Here is a 20,000-nt window from a genome sequence, read left to right as displayed (position 1 = left end):
GGAGTGTGGCTTTCCTAATCAAGTCCAGTAAGTATAATCAAACACAGCTGGACTCAAATGAAGGTGTAGAACTATGGAATAAAATCGCTGTCATAAATATTTTGTGCGTAAATAAAATTCACACATCTGTAATTATAAAAACTTAAAACAAAACGGAGCGTACTCTTAATTTTACGCGGGAACAATTCCAAAATCTGCGATTAGAACAGACACGAATACGACATTTTCTTTGTCTGTTTGTATACGACTGATGAATTGATGATAGATGTACATTACAAACATGAAATGCAGTTTCACCACGGACACGACAACCTGATTACGAGTACGAATCAAACAGCGACACTCCACTGTCAAATTTATGTCACCGCTGTCACAGGCATTAATAAACACGCGAGAGCCATCGATCACATTGATCAATTTTTTTTTCGTAAAAAAACAAAATAAAACATTTCTGTGCTTTATGCAATAGCCACCAGGTGGCGCAAGGAACAACCGCTTTTCCATCGACTTATATGTCATGCGTGTCTAGATGGGTTCGAGATGTGTGTTTAGCTGGGTTTCTTTATTTCTTGATTTATTTTGGAGATAATGTATAAATAATTGTATTTAAACATGAATGCAACAGAAAGACATAAAACCAATATAAAACAAACAAAACCTAGAATAATTTAGGTATATACATAAATAAAATGTCAAGCAGGAGTTTGTTTATAGCTTTAATTATGAAGAAAATAAAATATTAACAATAACAAAAATAAAGTAATAAAAATACAAAACTAAAAAGAGCAGCATTTGGCTAAATATAACAGTCATTTATATGCTTTATATCCTGATATGCTGCTGTTTTTATATTCATTTTTATTTCACTTGATGCATTCGTTATTTAATGTTTGAATACTGAAAGAAATTAACAGCAATTTTCCCTTGGCTATATGACACTTAATAGGTAATTCTCCTTTATTTAGGGATGCTGCATATTATTCGGCGATCTTAAAGGAAAGTGTTGTAGCACAGAAGAGCAAGTAATAAAATAGAACCTATATTTTGTTGCACTCAGAAGATATAATAAAGCTCTACATTTAAAAATTCATTTTTACATTTTACCACGTCATATTAAAACATAAACATTTATTTAAGGACATAGAACACATTTTTTACTAGCAGTTTCCCCCAATGCGTTCACGATTTGATTAATAGCATCATATCCAAATACTTTTGTTTTTGTTATATCCAATATTTGTAATTCTTTAAAGGATTTCAGTAGCCTATAGATTATTTTACAGGCAGTCATTTTTTATTTAATTTAAGAGTTTTTGTCAAGTTTAAATGGCGTTTTGTAAGCATGTTAAAAATTTATACAGTTGAAGTCAGAATTATTAGCCGCCTTTTGATTTTTATTGTCATTTTTAAATATTTCCCAAATTATGTTTGACAGAGCAAGGAAATTTTCACAGTATGTCTGATAATATTTTTTCTTCTAGAATAAGTCTTATTTATTTTATTTCGGCTAGAATAAAAGCAGTTTTGAATTTTTTAAAAACTATTTTTGCGGTCAAAATTATTAGCCCCTTTAAGCTATTTTTTTTCGATAGTCAACAGAACAAACCATCGTTATAGATTATCTTGCCTAGTTACCCTAACCTGCCTAGTTTACCTTATTAACCTAGTTAAGCCTTTAAATGTCACTTTAAGCTGTACAGAAGTGTCTTGAAGAATATCTAGTCAAATATTATTTACTGTCATCATGGCAAAGATCAAATAAATCAGTTATTAGTAATAGGTTTTTAAAACTATTATGCATATATATGTGTGTGTATGTGTGTGTGTGAGTGTGTGTGAGTGTGTGTGTGTGTGTGTGTGTGTGTGTAACATTTATTTTTTACTACTAAAATTGAATCTTAAATTAAACCACTTTTTATATAAAAAAAAGTGTACAGATTGATATTTAACAGCATGTGTGATTTGTGCTGTTACCGGTCAGACTGCTGTCAGCGGCCGGACTCCCAATTAAAACAGAGCTGTTAGGGTTTGAGTTGTTTTGCACCAGTCCCAAAACTAACTGCAGATCAGACACGTTCATTCTGGCTGTCAGCTCCCCACTGCGATCTCCAATCTGAGCATTGAACAAACACAAGAAGGAAAAAACGTCAGTGGAATTAGCATTATTGTTATGCTAAGCAGAAAAAAAAAAGCTTCATCTCTTCTGCAGCTCTCTAATGCCCAAGCTTAATGTACTAAACTAGTTCATTTATTAAAGCTGTATTCCAGCTGTATTTTAGTTCTGAATGTAACATTGTAAATGTCTCAATTATAAAGTCAGACCCCCTAGTTTTTCGCGATTCCGCGATAAATGAATCCAACGTAAAATTACAACAACAAAAAAGTCGCAAATTTTTGCGATCTGCAAAATTTTTTGATTAAACACAAAATAATCACAAAAAAGTAAATAATCTCATAAATATCCAATTCCAAACCATATAATCAAAATATATTTCAGTTTGTAATTCATTGTTTTACATAACTTATAGAAATCGCATACGCAGCGCATGTGATGTATTTGAGTGTCTCTCGAAAAATTACATCTAACCTGCGCCCTCACATTTATTACATTACATGGAAGGAATTCTTTTGCAGCCTGTGCAGTAAGGAGACGCGGATGAAGTGCAAGTGATTTACATGTGAAGGCAACGCAAACATTGGAATAGACATCCTGTTGTGCGAATTGGGGATCTTGTGCATTAAACATGCTTCAGACTGCAAAAGAAAGTGGGAAACATCTAACAAGCGGAGCAATGGAGCAGACAAAACAGCAAGCAGCTTTCAATGATGGAGATTGGTTCAAAGATGACGGCCACTGGACATGACTGAATTGAAGGGCATTATTTATGCTTTACATGTATGACCGGTTTTAAGTTGAGCGTTAAATCGATACATTATTTTGTTTCACTTTTTCCCTGCAGTTAACAAGAGAAAGCGCTTCCCTGTCATTGAAGAGATTTACGGCAATCCGTGTTTTAGGTGTATTACACTAGGGGAAGCCCTAACGCATGTCCTGAGTGAAGTACTGTACATGTCAGATGCTCCAGGGAGCGAAAGATCTTGGATAAAAATAAGAGTTATACAACCTTCCTTTCGCTTAATCCCTACTGTTTTAGATTGTGTCATAACAAGATACCAAAATATAGAAGCTTTATTTTTATTTAATTTTATGATTTGTGTCAAATTGCACACCTAACATATATATACATTTATGGAAATTACCACCACAAAATCAGTAATGTTTATCACGCAAAATGTTTTTATTTTTATTTTTAATTCATATTAAGCACAAACTATTTAATGTGAATTAAATATTGTTTGTTTGTTTGTTTATAACCTTCAAAAGTCATCTTTAAAATCTGATCATGCCAAAAAACATTTGATTATTGTTTCTTAGGTGAAAGTGAAAAGAAATAGTTGATAGAAAAAAACTGGCGCCCCCAGAAAATTTTCTTAGGGGTGGCCAAGTAAGGCCACAACAAATCTTGGGATAGCAAACAAAAAAATGATGAATTGTGTATATATTGTGAATAATGATGTTATATTTTTGTTTCTGGTAATAGCAATATTTCAAGAGTAATTAATAGAATTCATTAAAACTTCATTATTTCAATTTATTCTTTGAAATAATTCAGCAAGTACATAAGCAAACCAAATAAAAATCAATATTTAGTTTAAAAACACATCAGGTACGTTATTTTTCACATACATTTATTGTACAACATACACATATGCCATAAAAATGTCTAAAATTAATGAAGATTAATGAATAAAACAAACAAATGAACAAACTGAACAGAAGGCATTACTACACACACACACACACACACACACACACACACACACAGACACACACAATACAGACCCTAATAATATAATTTATCCATGTTTCTTTTTTGAGCCACAATATAATAATACATATTCTTTTTTTTGTATCTATCTATGTGAACCTTTTTGCAAAATACATCCACAAAATCAGATTTTTGGCCCTTTTAAGTCAATCAGCAAAATAATGGAGTTGCTAAATAAACTAGATTCTGAAAAGCTAATTTACAATTTTTTATTTTATTATTATTTTTTTTTGCATTTGTGGTTTTAATCCGATCAGGCAACATTTTTTTTCAAAAATAATAATTTCTTAATAAAAAGTGTACAATCTCAGTGAATCAGCTACATCAGTGGCGCTGATCAATCCACAATAATTTAGTGGCTGCATATTATTTATTAATTCATTTATTGAAATACTGTGAATTTACGCAAGTACATTCCAATTAATAATATCAACAACTAAATCATATTTGGGTGACCACAGGGGTGGCCAGAGCTTACACAAGGGTGCCCGTGGCCACCACTGGCCACCCCTTGAAAAAAGGATATGTGCACTGCGCAGGTCTGAAATGGATAGTTCACCCAAAATTGAAAATGTACAGACTATTTATCTACTTACTACTTCCAATGATTCCAAACTTTTATACATTTCTGTCTTCTGTTGAACACGAAAGAATACACTTTTAAAGAAGCTGAAAACCTGTAACCATTGACTTCTATAATAGGCACGGTTACACGTTTCTAACATTTATTCTAACAGTTAACACTTTTGTGTTCAACAGTAGAAAGAAACTCAAAGGTTTGAAAGCAAAGAGTGAGTAAATAAAGACAAATTTTATTTTTGGGTGAACTAAAAATGCTATAATAAAACTTTAATACCCTTGGTTTCCACCACAGACCTGCATCCCCACTGTCTAATTTGAACAGAGTCGATTAAAATTCACCCCAAACTTTTAATTCTGTCGATATTTGCCCACTCTGATGATGTCCCTAATCTGTATTCATTCATTTCTTGTGCTAAAACCCTTACAAAAAAAATAGAGAATCAATACAGAATCGGCAGAGAAAGAATGGCAAAGCATCGTTTAATAGTTTTTTTTTCTCCCAATCCTAAAGCACCCACACGCACGCACCTCTTTGGAAATCTCCAGATGCTTTTCAGCAAAGCTCATGGCCTGTTCGTGGTTTCCCAAAGCGGTGTAGGCGTTCCCTAAACTCCAGCAGGCTCTTCCTTCACCAATCCTACACAGACAGAGGATCAGACATCAGAAACAACAGACACATACTCACATACACACATACACACAGACGTTGTCCTGTACCGGTCCTTCAAGTCCTGAGCGATGATCAGATGTTTGAGGTGATAGTCGATGGCTCTCTCGTAGTCCTGCAGGAGGGTGTATGTGTTTCCCAGACTGTAGCAGGCCTGAGCCTCCACCGCCCGGTCCTTCAGCTGACGCGCCAACTGTAGAGTCCGTCTGAGGAAAACACACACACACACACACACACACACACACACACACACACACACACACACACACACACACACACACACACACACACACACACACACACACACACACACACACACTAAATTTAAAAAGTGGTGTGGTTTTAAAAGCTGCTGTTAAAATTGTTTGTTAAAAGGATAGTTCACTCAAAAATATAAATTCTGTCATCTGTAAAGATTTCAAAGCTTCATGAAGCAGTTCCTCAAAAGCAGTCATCACTACTCTCACACGGAAAATGTGAAAATCCTCATAACATTGAATTATAAACAGTAAATGTAACTTCTTTCAGTGAAACAGTGTGACTAATAAGTCACACAACTACTATATCTAGATCTCACAAAAGGATTTATTTCATAAACCGCAACTGAAATTATGGAGTAAAGTAATTATTACACGTTATTAAAGAGCACCTAGGTTACCTCTTTTTTTCAGATTTAATATAAGTGTTTTGTGCAGGGGTCTCTAACTCGCGGCCCGCGGGCCATTTGCGGCCCTCAGTGCAATATTTTGTGGCCCGCGCCGACCGCTGTACACTGACAGAATCAGCGGATCGGGGAGAGAGAGAGCGCTCCCCGCTCCGCTGATTCTATCCGTACACAGCGGTCACTGGCATTCCCCGCCCGCCATTTAAACAAAGGGGCGGGGATGCCAGTGACGTCACCACGCACCCCGCCCCTTGGTTAGACGCCGTGACGGGTGGGAAGGGTTAGGAGGGAACTCGCGCCGGCCAGAACCAAGGTAAGCTATTCCCGCCCCTGCCTGCCACTTAGCTACCTATCTGCATCCTGCCACCTACCTAGCTACAGCCTGCATCTTATATATATTATAGGTAGATACAGACTGGTACAGACTGATGTGACTGGAGTGGGGTGGGGGTTTTTTATTTATATACGCCTTTTTTTTAGGTGAGGGAATGGAAGTTTTGAGTGAGTTCCCCCACTTTTTTCTGTGTGAGAAGTTATTCTCCACCTTGAACTTCAATAAGTCAAAGTACAGGTCTAGACTTAATGATGATCATCTTCAAGCCATACTGAGGGTCTCAACTGCTTCCGCTCTAAAGCCAAATGTGGTTCAGATTTGTGAGAAGAAGCGCTGTCAAGTCTCTGGCAGCAAGGAGTAGGCAAAAGATGCCATGTTCAGAAGAACTGTTCATAATCTTCACTCAATGTTCTATTAATGTTCCGGACACTTCATGTTCAGAAGAAACAATTCAAACCGTTAATAATGACATTTGAGGACTTTTTTTTGTGAAATCCCTTATGGGCCCAGCCTCACCCAGACTTTTCCTCCTGCGGCCCCCAGGTAAATTGAGTTTGAGGGTGCTTTCACACCTACACTTTTGTTTCGGAACGTATCTCGTTTGCCCAGTTAGCGCGGTTCAATTGGCATATGTGAACAGGGCAATCGCGCTCTGTTCCGCGCCAAAGTAACCGCTCCGAGATCGCTTGAATGAGGTGGTCTCGGCTCGATTGAAACGAACTCTGGAGCGGATCGATTGCAGTGAGAAAGCAAACGATCCGAGCGAGGTTATATCACAGTGTTTTATGGATATGTAATAGGCTTATTTATGGCTATATGAAGAGAGAATTATGAGTAGGGCGGGAAGTTTCGCGAGTCTCCGGATGCCCGCAAACGAGTGATGATCTCCCGGTAATCTCGCGTCTCACTTGCTGTCCTCAAATAGGCATCGTCGCGCCCCTCCCCACTGCGTCTCTCCTCTGACACGTCGCGCGCGCACCCTGTCAATCACCACCAAACCACCACATCTCCTAACAGCTGAGCGGGACGCTGCAAAATAAACCCTGACACTCTGACCAATGTGAGGAGAGTTTACTCACATGTGACTTGTTTTAGCTCTTTTGGTCCGATTAGAAAATTTGCAGTGTGAAAGCGAACCGCTCCAAGAGCAAAGAGCAACAATGTAACATTTGTAATCTCTGTTTCGGAACAACTGAATCGATTCACAGGTGTGAAAGCACCCTGAGACCCGTGGTTTTGAGTCTCCAGAATATGTATGTAAAGTTTCAGCTCAAAACACCCATCAGATTTTTTATTATACCTTTTATTAGATGCTGTTTTATACATCTTTCCTCCAGGGGGTTTTGTCGTACTGCGACTTTAAGGCTAGTCCTCCCCGCCTACCTTTTCTACGTGTCTTTCTGCGTGCATTAACCTCCTCCCTCGGCTGCGTCAGACAAAAAGACAGACTTAAAGGAAGAAGATCTCACGTAGCGTTTGTGAAAAATACTACAGTAAGAACTTTACCAGTGAGTATTTGTTTTGCAGTTGCATTGATCAGTCCCACACAATATCGTTACAAAGTTCAAGCGCGCACACACACACACACACACACACACACACACACACACACACACACACACACACACATACACACACACACACACACACACACACACACACACACACACACACACACACACACACACACACACACACACACACACACACACACACACACACACACACACACTGACAGACAGAGCGCTTTTAGCTTCCCACTCTTTTTGCACTCAAATGTGACAGGATACAGGCTAATCTCCCCTGCTGTGTGGATACATGTTATGTTAATGTACAAAATAAACCTGATTTAGCGTCCACAAACCGGGATTGAAGCATCTTCCTTTATAATTGTTCTGACACATGACGCACTCTGACGTCAAGTTGCAGTCGATCTAAAAACCACTCCAATTGTGTTGGCCTAGGTTTCCTCTGGGTGCTCCGCAATAGGGAAATTGGATAAACTAAATTGGTCGTAGTGAATGTGTGTGAATGAGTGTGTATGGATGTTTCCCAGTACTGGGTTGCAGCTGGAAGGGCATACGCTGTGTAAAACATATGCAGAATAAGTTGGCGGTTCATTCCTCTGTGGTGTCCCTTGATGGATAAAGGGACTAAGCTAAAGAAAAATGAATGAATGCTGAATTATTAGAAAATTCTTTGTAAGATTACATTCTCTTTAAAATTTAATAAGCATACAGGGGCTTTTAATGAAGACTGTGAGAATCAACACTGCTAAAATAGACATTAATATATTCCAGTTTTGTAAACTTAATGTAACTATGCAAGCTCATCATTACATTGTTAATTACCCTGTTATTTTGTTTTAATTACTATTTTTTGTCAGTGAGTGCAGTCCTGACTCTCTATGGTCATTAAAAAAATCCCATGGCACTTCTCATAAAGAGTAGGGGTGTATCTTCGGTGTCCTGGCCAAATTCCCTCCATCGGCCCTTACTTATTCCCATCCACCAAATTGCTCTATCACTGTCTCTTCACTCCACCAATAGCTGGTGTGTGAAGAGCGCACTGGTGCCATTTTCCTGTGGCTGCCGTCGCATCATCCAAATGGATGCTGCACATTGGTGGTGGTGTGGAGAGACCCCCTCACCCCTGATGATTGTGAAGCATTTTGGGTGTATGGCCATACACGACAAATACACAATATAAATACACACATTATTACATTGCAATAAAAAGTATTTGGAAATGCACATGCTGTCAAAATGTTGTATTGTCACTAATGACTCCTTGACAATAAATAAATAAATAAATAAATAAATAAATAAATAAATAAATAAATGTAAGAATAATGTTTGAAAAAAAATGCATTACTGGTTCTTGGCGAAGCAATTTTTTTTCTGCCTTGGAATCGAACAATAAATAAAGGCCAAAAGATTACATTTAAAAATAATCATTGCTTTTGCTGTTGTTTATATTTGCATACTTTATTATATTTTAAAAAATAATCAAAAAGGTGAAAAAATATATAAAGGAAAACACTTATTGCGGTTGTTATTATTCCTTCCTTTGCATATTATGCTAAACATCTAGATATATTTAAGTAAACAAATAAAAAGCAAACTGACTTGTAATGCTCTGCAGCGACTTCAAACTTTCCAAGGAATATGTATGCATTTCCAAGATTGCAATATGCTCTCCTCTCTGCAGCTCGGTCTCCAAACTCCTTTGCAATGAGGAGACGCTGAAAAAAAAGACAGCATTATTTGTCTTTAAGTTAAGCCTGAATCAATAATAACCCATGCTGATATACACATCATAAGCAGTTTATGAATTACTGATATTAAAAGGTACAATTTCCACAAGTTTCTACATTACTACCGCAAAAAACACTTGTTCATCTCTTTAACTGAAAATTGCACCAGTTTGCACCAGAAACTTTCTTAAAATCACTCCATATCTCTAGAAAAACATTGTGAATTTCGGACTATGCCTCACAGAGGTGAGTGGGCATGAGAAACCACCTGTAAAAACCCTCTTCTCTCTATATGCACCAGACACTTTAACTTTAAAGAGTGCACTTTACATATAGAGAGTGCATATAGACAGAAGACTGTTTCTATAGGTGGTTTATCAAGCTCACTCACCTGTAGAAAACCTCTTTGGTCTATATGCACTCTCTATATGTAAAGTGTACACTCTATAAGTGACATGCATAAAGAGAAAAGAGTGTTACCACCTATAGAAACCCTTTTCTCTTTATATGTACCATTAATTTACCTATAGAGAGTGCACTTTACATATAGAAGAGTGTTTCTAGAGGTGGTTTATCAAGCCCACTCACCTCTTTTGTCTATATGCACTCTCTAAGTAAAGTGACTGTACATATAGAGAGAAGAATGTTTTTATAGGTGAGTGGGCTTGACAAACCACCTCTAGAAACACTTTTCTCTCTATATACATTGATCAATTTAACTATAGAGAGTGCATATAGAGAGAAGAGTGTTTCTAAAAGTAAGTGGGCCTGACAAACCATCCGTAGAAACACTCTTCTCTCTATATACACCAGACACTTTGCCTATAGAGAGTACACTTTACATATAGAGAGTGCATCTGGAGGTAAGAGTGCTTCGACGGGTGGTTTATCAAGCCCACTCACCTGTATAAACACCCTTCTCTCCATATGCACTCTCCATTTGTAAAGTGCACATATATATATACATACATCGAACACTACCTATAGAAAGTGACTGTGCATATAGAGAGAAGAATGTTTCTATAGGTGAGTGGGCTTGACAAACCACCTGTAGAAACACTTTTCTCTATATATACACATCAATCCTTTTAACTATAGAGAGTGCATATAGAGAGAAGAGTGTTTCGACAGGTAAGTGGGCCTGATAAACCACCAGTAGAAACACTCTTCTCTCTGTACGCACCAGACACTTTATATGTAGAGTGCACTTTCTATAGGTAGAGAGTTCATATAGACAGAAGAGTGTTTTTACAGGTGGTTTGTCAAGCCCACTAACCTTTTTGTCTATTTACACTCTCTATATGTAAAGTGCACTCTCTATAGGTAAAGTGACTATGCATATAGAGAGAAGAATGTTTCTATAGGAGAGAGGGCTTGACAAACCACCTGTAGAAACATTCTTCTATCTATATGCACCAGAAACTTTATTTTTAGAGTGCACTCTCAATAGGTAGACAGTGCATATCGACCGAAGAGGGTTTCTACTGGTGAGTGGACTTTATAAACCACTCATAGAAACACTCTTCTCTCTATATGCATCGGACACTTTACCTATAGAGAGTGCACTTTACATATAAAGAGCGCATATAAAGAGAAGAGTGTTTCTACAGGTGAGTGGGCTTGATAAACCATTCGTTGAAACACATTTCTCTCCATATGCACCTTCCTTAAACTCTATCTTACAAGGACTCAATAAGGTAAACAGTTTTTACTTGTGAACGTACCACATAATAATTGAGAGCCAATCAGCATTCCTTAAAACACTGAACACTTAAAGTTTTATTAATTAAATATAAATTTAATTCAAAGCCATAAGACACAATCTAACATTGGCAAAATATTTGACCCCCATGATCTGAATGTATAATCTGCACTCATATGCTCTATCGATTGAATAAATGTATTATTCTCTGATTGCACAATTTAATATATAAACCAAAAGCACGTTAATGATTAAAACTAGCAAGTTATTTCACTAGGCTCTCTCAGTATGAAATACCTGCTCATGTGCGAGAACAGCATCCTGGAAGTTTCCGAGCAAATAGTGCGAGTTGCCAAGGTTACCGTAGGTCCTGCCTTGAGCCGCTCTGTCGCCCAACTCTTTCACAATGGCCAGATTCGCTCTTCAAACAGAAACGTGCAAAAAAAGATACATCAAAAAAGAAAATTCGCAATCTCCTGGACTTTCTCCAGAAGGAAAAATATTATAGGGAATAGTGTAAAAAAATTCCTTGCTCTGCTAATCAATGGCTGTGAAATACAAAAAAAAAAAAAAATATATATATATATATATATATATATATATATATATATATATATATATATATATATATATATATATATATATATATATATATATATATATTCACAGAAGGGTTATTTGTAACTGTTTATCCAGATTTTCACTCTATGGCAACTTGTGTGTGTCTCACTCGTATAACTCTGTCGCTTTCTTCAGCGCGATGTGTGCCTCTTCTGGAAATTCTCCAGGGTCCATCCCACTCCAACATATGTTCTTCCCTTTGGCGTGGTACACATTCCCATAATTATATAGCGCTCGAGCCTGCCCCACCTAACAAAACCACACACAGACACGCACGCGGAGAGATAACACACAACAACCACCCATTACACACCGAAGACGCAGTGACCGCTTGCATTTCAGACTAGGTTTATGATCTGTGAAAATAGAACAAGTGGCATCTTTGGATAACTGGACAAATGTGACTTCCAAATAAAAAAATTAAAAAGAGGAAATGTTGATTTATAGCCTTTTTGGATGAATTCTAGAAATAAGCAATATAGATGACATTTAATCACCCATCATGACATTGCGTTGTCATAATGATAATGATATTATTATTAGTATTATTATCAGAAACACACACTCTTAAAAACCCTGGGATGTAACTCACTTTCATCCACCACAACCACATTAGGATATCTCAATTAATTTTTAATATAATAAAACAATATATTTTTAAAAAAATAATGAAATAAGGTGTTTTGTACTTATTTTTTCTAATTAATCTTTATCAAATCAAATATAAATTATAACATGCATTAAAACACCACAAGTGGAACACTGTGCTGAGCAAATAGACAGAACTTTCTAAAGAATATGTCTTAGTTTAAAATTGACGCAGTTATTTACTAGTAGATTATATTTGAAGTAAAATTTTTAAGCTCTCTATTGTATATATTTTTAGACAATTAGACTGCATCAATAAATAGATAAAGATAGACAGATAGAAAAGAAAACAACAAAAGAGAAAAACTTTAGAACAAAAAAACATTAGAACAAAAGAAAGAAGGATTAAAAGTAAGAATGAAGAAATGAACAAGAAAAGAACGAATGAAAAAGAAAGATAAAACAGGAAAGAACAAACGAACAAGAACGAACAAACAAAAAACGAACGAATGGATGAACAAGAATGAAAGAACGAACAAACAAGAATGAACGAATGAACAACCAAGAACAAACGAACAAAAAAAGAACAAACGAACCAACAAGAAAGATCGAATAAGATAGAACGAACAATAGATAGAACGATAAAATGATAGAACAATCGATAGAACAATGAAACTATCAATAGAACGATCGATCGATCAATGGATGGATGGATAGACATATGCTTAGATATAAAGCTTCTTAAACATAACTCTTTTCAGTTTTTATACAACAATTCATATTTTATTCATTTATACATTTAATTTATCAATAAATACATTAAACAGTTTATTAAATCAGTTCTGCACAGCTTTTTTTTTTTAACCAGAATTTTTGTTGTTTTTTAGTTCTGCAAGCACAGTGACCTGGAGTCATCAAGCTCCAAAGAAAGGACAAAAATTGCCATAAAACCATTGAATACTTTTCAATATGTGATATTCTCAGTCTGAAGACTCCATATGATGGCTTCTGCCATGGTTGACAAATCTTATTCACACATTCACATCACACTCATGTATATTGTGTCTTGGCACGCCAGGTTTGACTTCAATACACAAAGGTATTGAACCATACTGTAGAGACTTAAAAATGTATGTATATAGTTTTTAGTCACACTTTACAATAAGGTTTATTAGTTAATGTTAATTAATGCATTTACTAACATGAACAAACAATGAACAATACATTTACTACTGTATTTGTTCATGTAAGTAAACGTTAGTTAAAGAAAATACAGTAGTTCATTGTTAGTTCATTTAAACTCATGGTGCATTAACTAATGTTAACAAGCACAGACTTGGATGTTAATAATGCATTAGTAAATTATTAGTTTAGATTAATAAATGCTGTACAAGTGCTGTTCATGATTAGTTCATGTTAGTAAATATTTAAACTAATGAACCTTATTGTAAAGTGTTACCCAGTTTTTTGGTGTTAGAGGATACACTGTTCCTTTAACATCGCCATGAAATGAAAATAAGCATTTTTTTTTTTTTTTTGTAATTTTAAAGTATTTATTAATGTTTTTTTTTTCAAGCACACTTGAAATGGGCCAATATTCACACAATATAACTATATACTGAGAGTGAAGCAGCATGAAATGGTTCCATGTTCACTTTAAAATGCATGTTCATCACAGCACTAATAGCTTTAGGACTTAATTCTGACTTTCAAACAAAAATGTTCATGTTATTCTTACCCACATGTTCACATTAGTGATTAATTGATTGATTTATTAATAAGCTTCCATCTATTAATATTGGATAATAAAACTAAATCGATGATGAAAAGCACATATAAAACACGTCCTAATCTAAGGTGATGTTAATGTTTAATAATGCCAATTTAAAAGTTACATTAATAACACAGGTTTTATTTATTGGAGCTAATAACTAATAATGTTTAATTGCACTTTAACATTACTTCTGTAGCAAATGCAGGATCTTCCCTGTTGGTGTTTATCTAACATTCACTAATGAGTTGTTTTTGTAAAGGTGGAATTTAATTGGTTTGAAACATTTGTTTACTTTGAAAATTGTTAATTTTTTGCAGCACTGCTAAAATTAGGGTCAGTAATACTTTATATTGTGACAAAAGCTTAAACAAAAAAAAATCATACCTTTAAATTCCTTATGGACATATTTTTTCCATTCATAGTTACTTTTTTATCTTGACACTCTTCCCTGATTGGTGTTTACTGGTGCGAAGGCTGGATCAAATATGCAAGATCTCACCAATAGCATACTCTTATGTACATAATCAAGTCCTGCCCTACAGTTGTTCTTGTTCCAAATACATCTTTCCTCAGATATAGATCACAACACTGAAAAGAAGATAATTGTAGCTTCTCTTTCATTACTCTGGTGAAACATACAGTACCTTATCATGGAGCGTCCTGGCAATATCTAGGTGTCTTTGGCAACAAACTGCTGCTTCATCATAGCGACCGAGAACCTTCAATGTGTTTCCAAGGTTACCACTGGCTTTAGCTTCTCCCAACTGATCTCCAATAGTTCTACAAGAATCAAAACAAAGCTTACTTTAGATGAAGATATAATCCTGGTGGCTTTAAAGGGGTCATGAACCGATCACTCAAAATTCCCTTAATCTTTTGATATATAAAAGACACTCCACTTTAAAAACATCCTGTAAGTTTCAGAACTCAAAACTTCACAGTTAGTCTATAAACTTATATTGAATTTATATTGAAGAAAAAACGAATGAGCAGATATTTTAGACCGCAACAACCACTTCTTTACTGTGCTTAGCTCCACCCACCAATTCACACTATAGTTAGTAAACAAATTTTACAGGTTGTCTGATATGCACAGGTGTGTACAGTACAAATGTGTTTTAACCTAAATGGATGTAGGCCGTCAAACATACTGTACAATTGAGAACTTTACATGAGTTTTACTTCACACATATACTTTTTTATATTTATTGATTGACAGAGGTCTCAGCCAATCTGCAGTAATCAATTCTTAAGCTACGAAAAAATGAACGAACGAACAAACAAAAAACCAAAAGAAAGAACAGAAGTACAGAAAAAAACTAAAAGAACAAGAACAATGGAATGAACAATGGAACGAATGATGGAACGATAGAACAATAAATAGAACAAACAAACGATAAAACGAACAAACAAACAAGCAATAAAACAAAACAAACGATAGACCAAACAAAACGAATGAATGATAAATAGAACAAATGAACGACAGATAAAATGGAACGAACAAACAATAACACGGAATGAACAAACAATAAAACAGAACGGAACGAACAAACAATAAAACGGAACAGAACAAACAAACAGTAAAACAGAATGAAACAAAAAAACAATATAACAGAACGGAGCAAACAAACAATAAAACAGAACGGAACAAACAAACAGTAAAACAGAACAGAACAAACAAACAAACAGTAAAACAGAACGGAACGAACAAACAATAAAACGGAACAGAACGAACAGTGAAACAGAACAGAACGAACAAACAATAAAACGGAATGAACAAACAAACAGTATAACAGAACGGAGCAAACAAACAATAAAACAGAACGGAACAAACAAACAGTAAAACAGAACAGAACAAACAAACAAACAGTAAAACAGAACGAACAAACAATAAAACGGAACAGAACAAACAATAAAACAGAACGGAATGAACAAACAATAAAACAGAACAGAACAAACAAACAGTAAAACAGAATGAAACAAAAAAACAATATAACAGAACGGAGCAAACAAACAATAAAACAGAATAGAACAAACAAACAGTAAAACAGAACAGAACAAACAAACAAACAGTAAAACAGAACGGAACGAACAAACAATAAAACGGAACAGAACGAACAGTAAAACAGAACGAACAAACAATAAAACGGAACGAACAAACAAACAATAACACAGAACGGAACGAACGATAAAACAAAATGAACAAACAATAAAACGAAACAATGCATGATAAAACGAAATGAAACAAATAAACGGTAAATCCAACAAACGAACAAATGATAAAAAACAAATGGATGACAAATAGAACAAACGAACGATAAACAAGCAGTAAACTGCACAAATGAACAATGAAATTAATAAACAAACGATAAATAGAACAAACAAACAATAAAATGAACAAATGATAAAATTGAAATGAAAGAACGAAAAATTGAACAAACAATAAATCGAAAGATCGATCGACGAATGATCTAACAAACGATCATCCAAAAGCTGTTCATTGATGAATCTTTTACATTAAAAACTTTTAGCAAATCCATCAGTCCAGCCAATCCGCGCATGCCGATGCACTGACACAGCTGTTATAAACTACTACAGAGCAAAATCCATCTGAACATTATGTAACAAAATCCCCACGAGTAAATTTTATTGGATTCCGCCAGACTATAAATGGATGTCATATTTCATCCTACAGAATGTGCAATACATATTTTACCTCACAGAGGTATTTTCTGTTTTCATTGATTGACAGACATCTCGCCCAATCAGCAGGAAGTAATCTATTATCAAGCTATATCTAACTTTTTGGTTTGTCTGATTGGTCACTGTGTTTTCTAAGTTGTTAATATGTTTTTGAACTAGCCATTGTGATTTCTGAATTGTTGTTTCGTTTTCGAATTAGTTGATGTGCTTTCTGATTTGTTATAGTGATTTCTCAATTGTTATAAATCATGTTTTTGCTTTGTAGATTTGCATTTGTAAATTTTTTTATTGTTTTGTTTTGCACTTCTTGGTCATCATACACGTTTAATTTTATTGGTGTTTGCAAGAAATTTAATCGTAAGCTTGGCAAACAACTTTAGTAGAATTTAATGTTTCCTCATTCAAACAGAATACCCAAGCAAACTTGCCGAGAGGCATTTCAAAGATGTCCGCCAAGTGAAATGACTTGCCTTAAAGGTATTTTGATATTGTGGCAGAAGCAGTCATCAGATAAGGATAACAAATCCAAACATGGAAGCAAACGGTCACACGCTGATTTGATACTAGTGCTATACAGATACTTTTGAGGCACAAAATTATTTGACAAAAAATATTTTAATCATCATTATAATTAAACAAAATAGTTATATATTTATAATAAGTTTAAAGTAGACATCAATTCATATTTTATATATTTAAATTGCATTAATAGATTTCTTAGATCATTTGTTTGTCAGCATAAATGCAAGATTTGCATTGTGCAATTAACATTACCTGTGGAATACTTTCTACATTCGCATTTGTAGACAGCACCTTGCATAACCTGTATATTTATAACAAACCTGTACATACAATTCAACATCCAGATTTCTTGACTAACTGCATCTCTGTTTAATGTTTATCATCTTTTTTTTTCATTGTCACTTGTCACTTTATGTACACTGGAAGCTTCTGTGGCCAAAACAAATACCATGTGTGTGTGAAGCACACTTGGCAATAAAACTGATTCTGAAAGTCTGTCTTCAATATTAGTGATGGTTTTTTTCTAGGTTTGGGGCTTGTGACTGTGTTTACATGGACATCAGTAATCTAATGATTTGCTTTATGGCTCGTTTCCACTGACTGGTACAGTACGGTAAGGTTTGGGTTGGTACGGGTCACCTTTATCAGGCTTGTGTTTCCACTACCAATGGTACCCTTTTGGTGGGCGTGGTGTATGACAAAGTTTCAGTCGCATCATTCTCGCTCGAGGAAATGTCTACAGTAAAGCTGTATGGGTCATTCACATATCATATGAGAAGCACTTCTCACAAAACAGATGCTTAACACATAAATACTTGTGTAAAAATGTTTATTACTAACTTTTCTATAAACATGAGTTGATTATAACTGCAGAGCAATGACGGTGTGAAATAGCCTACTGTAACGTCTGTAATTATATTAAATAAATAAATAAATAAATAAATGACCATATATGAACACATACAAACCCTTACAGTCTCTGATATGTTACCAACTACAGAAAAACTACACACAGCAGACATTTAGTCCTTAATTAGGTTCAAAACAACACAAAATATAGCCTACAGTCAGTGAAAACCTCTCATCTGTGTCTGTAATCTTCAGCAGCACATGTAGCCTCTGTCAGAGAGTCACTCCATCATTCTGCGTTCATAATAGTCCAAAAGGTGATGATAAAAAATGAAACAAGGCAGTTTGTTCACGTTTGCTGAAGAAATAATGTGCTCCTTTTTTCCGGTTTCTCTTATTTTCGCGCTTCACTGCCAGTGTCTCGCAGAATCGAGATTCAATGCGCATCAATAATCGAGCGTACGTTATTATCATCAGCTCAAGAATTTTGTTATTTCAGATATAGACGCGTGGCGAGCGCAGGCAAGAAAGCTAAAATGCTCGCGCTTCAGACTGGCTCGTAAAAAACTACGAGGCACAGGCTAGATTCTGCTCTACTCCATGGCTTTGTGGCTGTTCATCAAGACGACGACAAGGTTTGTTTGAGCCCAGATCGACCATGGTTCGTTATTATACAGTACGTGTAATTCCGCCGTAATCTCTCGGCTGTGTGTGTATTAAACATGGCAGGTTTATTGTTTTCATTCTGGCTTGTTGCGTAAGTGAATGACACATCTCTGTAAACCAACAGCAATCAGCTGTGCGTCTAGTTCCGCCTTTTGGTACCCTTTCTTGTGTCTGGTACCCTTTCTAAAGGGTGCCGAAAAAGTGGTACGGTACGCCTTTTAACAGTGAAAACGGCCACAAAAGCGTACCAAACTGAACCGTACCAATCAGTGTAAACGGGCCATTAATCTCAATAAGACAATGATATGGTTCACGTGTTTACATTAGCTGCTTTTTGAATGTTCCTTTCATGATTCCGTATTACATATTAGATAAATTAACATAACATCACCACGCTATCCATGTTTCCTCAGTAGTTTTATGCAATTTTACTTAAATATTTTTCGACTTAAATTGCAGAGCCGCAGTTTCACTTTTATCCAGGAATATTTCAGTCATGTCCCTGTGACAAACTGAGGTATTAAATGAGATTATGATGTAAGGGCTTGTGGAAGAGTGTTGTTTTAATAAAATTTAATACAGGGTGTCTGTGGTCCTTTAAGGTAGTAGCAAATAAATAAATAAATAAATAAATAAATAAATAAATAAATAAATAAATAATAATTTGCTGTTTACTTGGTAAACTCTTAATCAGAGTATTGTCTTAATCATAATAAAATCAGAGTATTGGTGTCCATGTCAGTGAAAGTGCCAGATAATGTGGCAAGCTGTCAGAGACAGTGCATTCCTCTGGCTTTAAGTTTCCCACAAATTTCATAAGTTTGACGTGTTTCACCCTTACAAGCAACTTTTGTAAAATATCTGCTGCATGTTGGTGTGTCAAAATCCTTGCCTGTAATGTATAGCCATACCTTAGAATGCTTTAAGCAAATTAGATGAATGCAATCATGCGTGTCGATAAATGGAGTTGTTTCCCGGATGCAATGTACTGCACACTTTGCCTTTTATATCTAAGCAACAGGAACAGACGCCTGAAATCGTTGACGGTGTCCGTATCCCTCAAAGTTGTTTAGAATTAAAATCTTTAGAGATGGTGTGAAATAATGCATATGTGTGCCTTTGACGTACCAATTGATGCTTCTTATGTCCTTGTTGCAGCACCAGTGGCACCAAAATTAGGCA

General features: G+C 35.4%; 1 protein-coding gene across 3 annotated transcripts in view; it reads right to left on the bottom strand.

The window, feature by feature from the left end:
- Positions 1-20,000, bottom strand: part of gpsm2l (G protein signaling modulator 2, like) — a 53,965-nt gene that overhangs the window by 13,141 nt on the left and 20,824 nt on the right. For all 3 annotated transcript variants that reach the window (NM_001005936.1, XM_021469788.3, XM_068216739.2), the window contains 7 exon segments: positions 1,975-2,113; positions 5,001-5,109; positions 5,190-5,345; positions 9,266-9,381; positions 11,393-11,516; positions 11,826-11,965; positions 14,723-14,858. In NM_001005936.1, the coding sequence (NP_001005936.1) occupies positions 1,975-2,113; positions 5,001-5,109; positions 5,190-5,345; positions 9,266-9,381; positions 11,393-11,516; positions 11,826-11,965; positions 14,723-14,858 (920 nt within the window).

Source organism: Danio rerio, chromosome 23 (assembly GCF_049306965.1).
Source record: "Danio rerio strain Tuebingen ecotype United States chromosome 23, GRCz12tu, whole genome shotgun sequence".
In the NCBI taxonomy this organism is placed as follows: Eukaryota; Metazoa; Chordata; class Actinopteri; order Cypriniformes; family Danionidae; genus Danio; species Danio rerio.
This window is presented reverse-complemented; position numbering and strand designations above follow the sequence as displayed.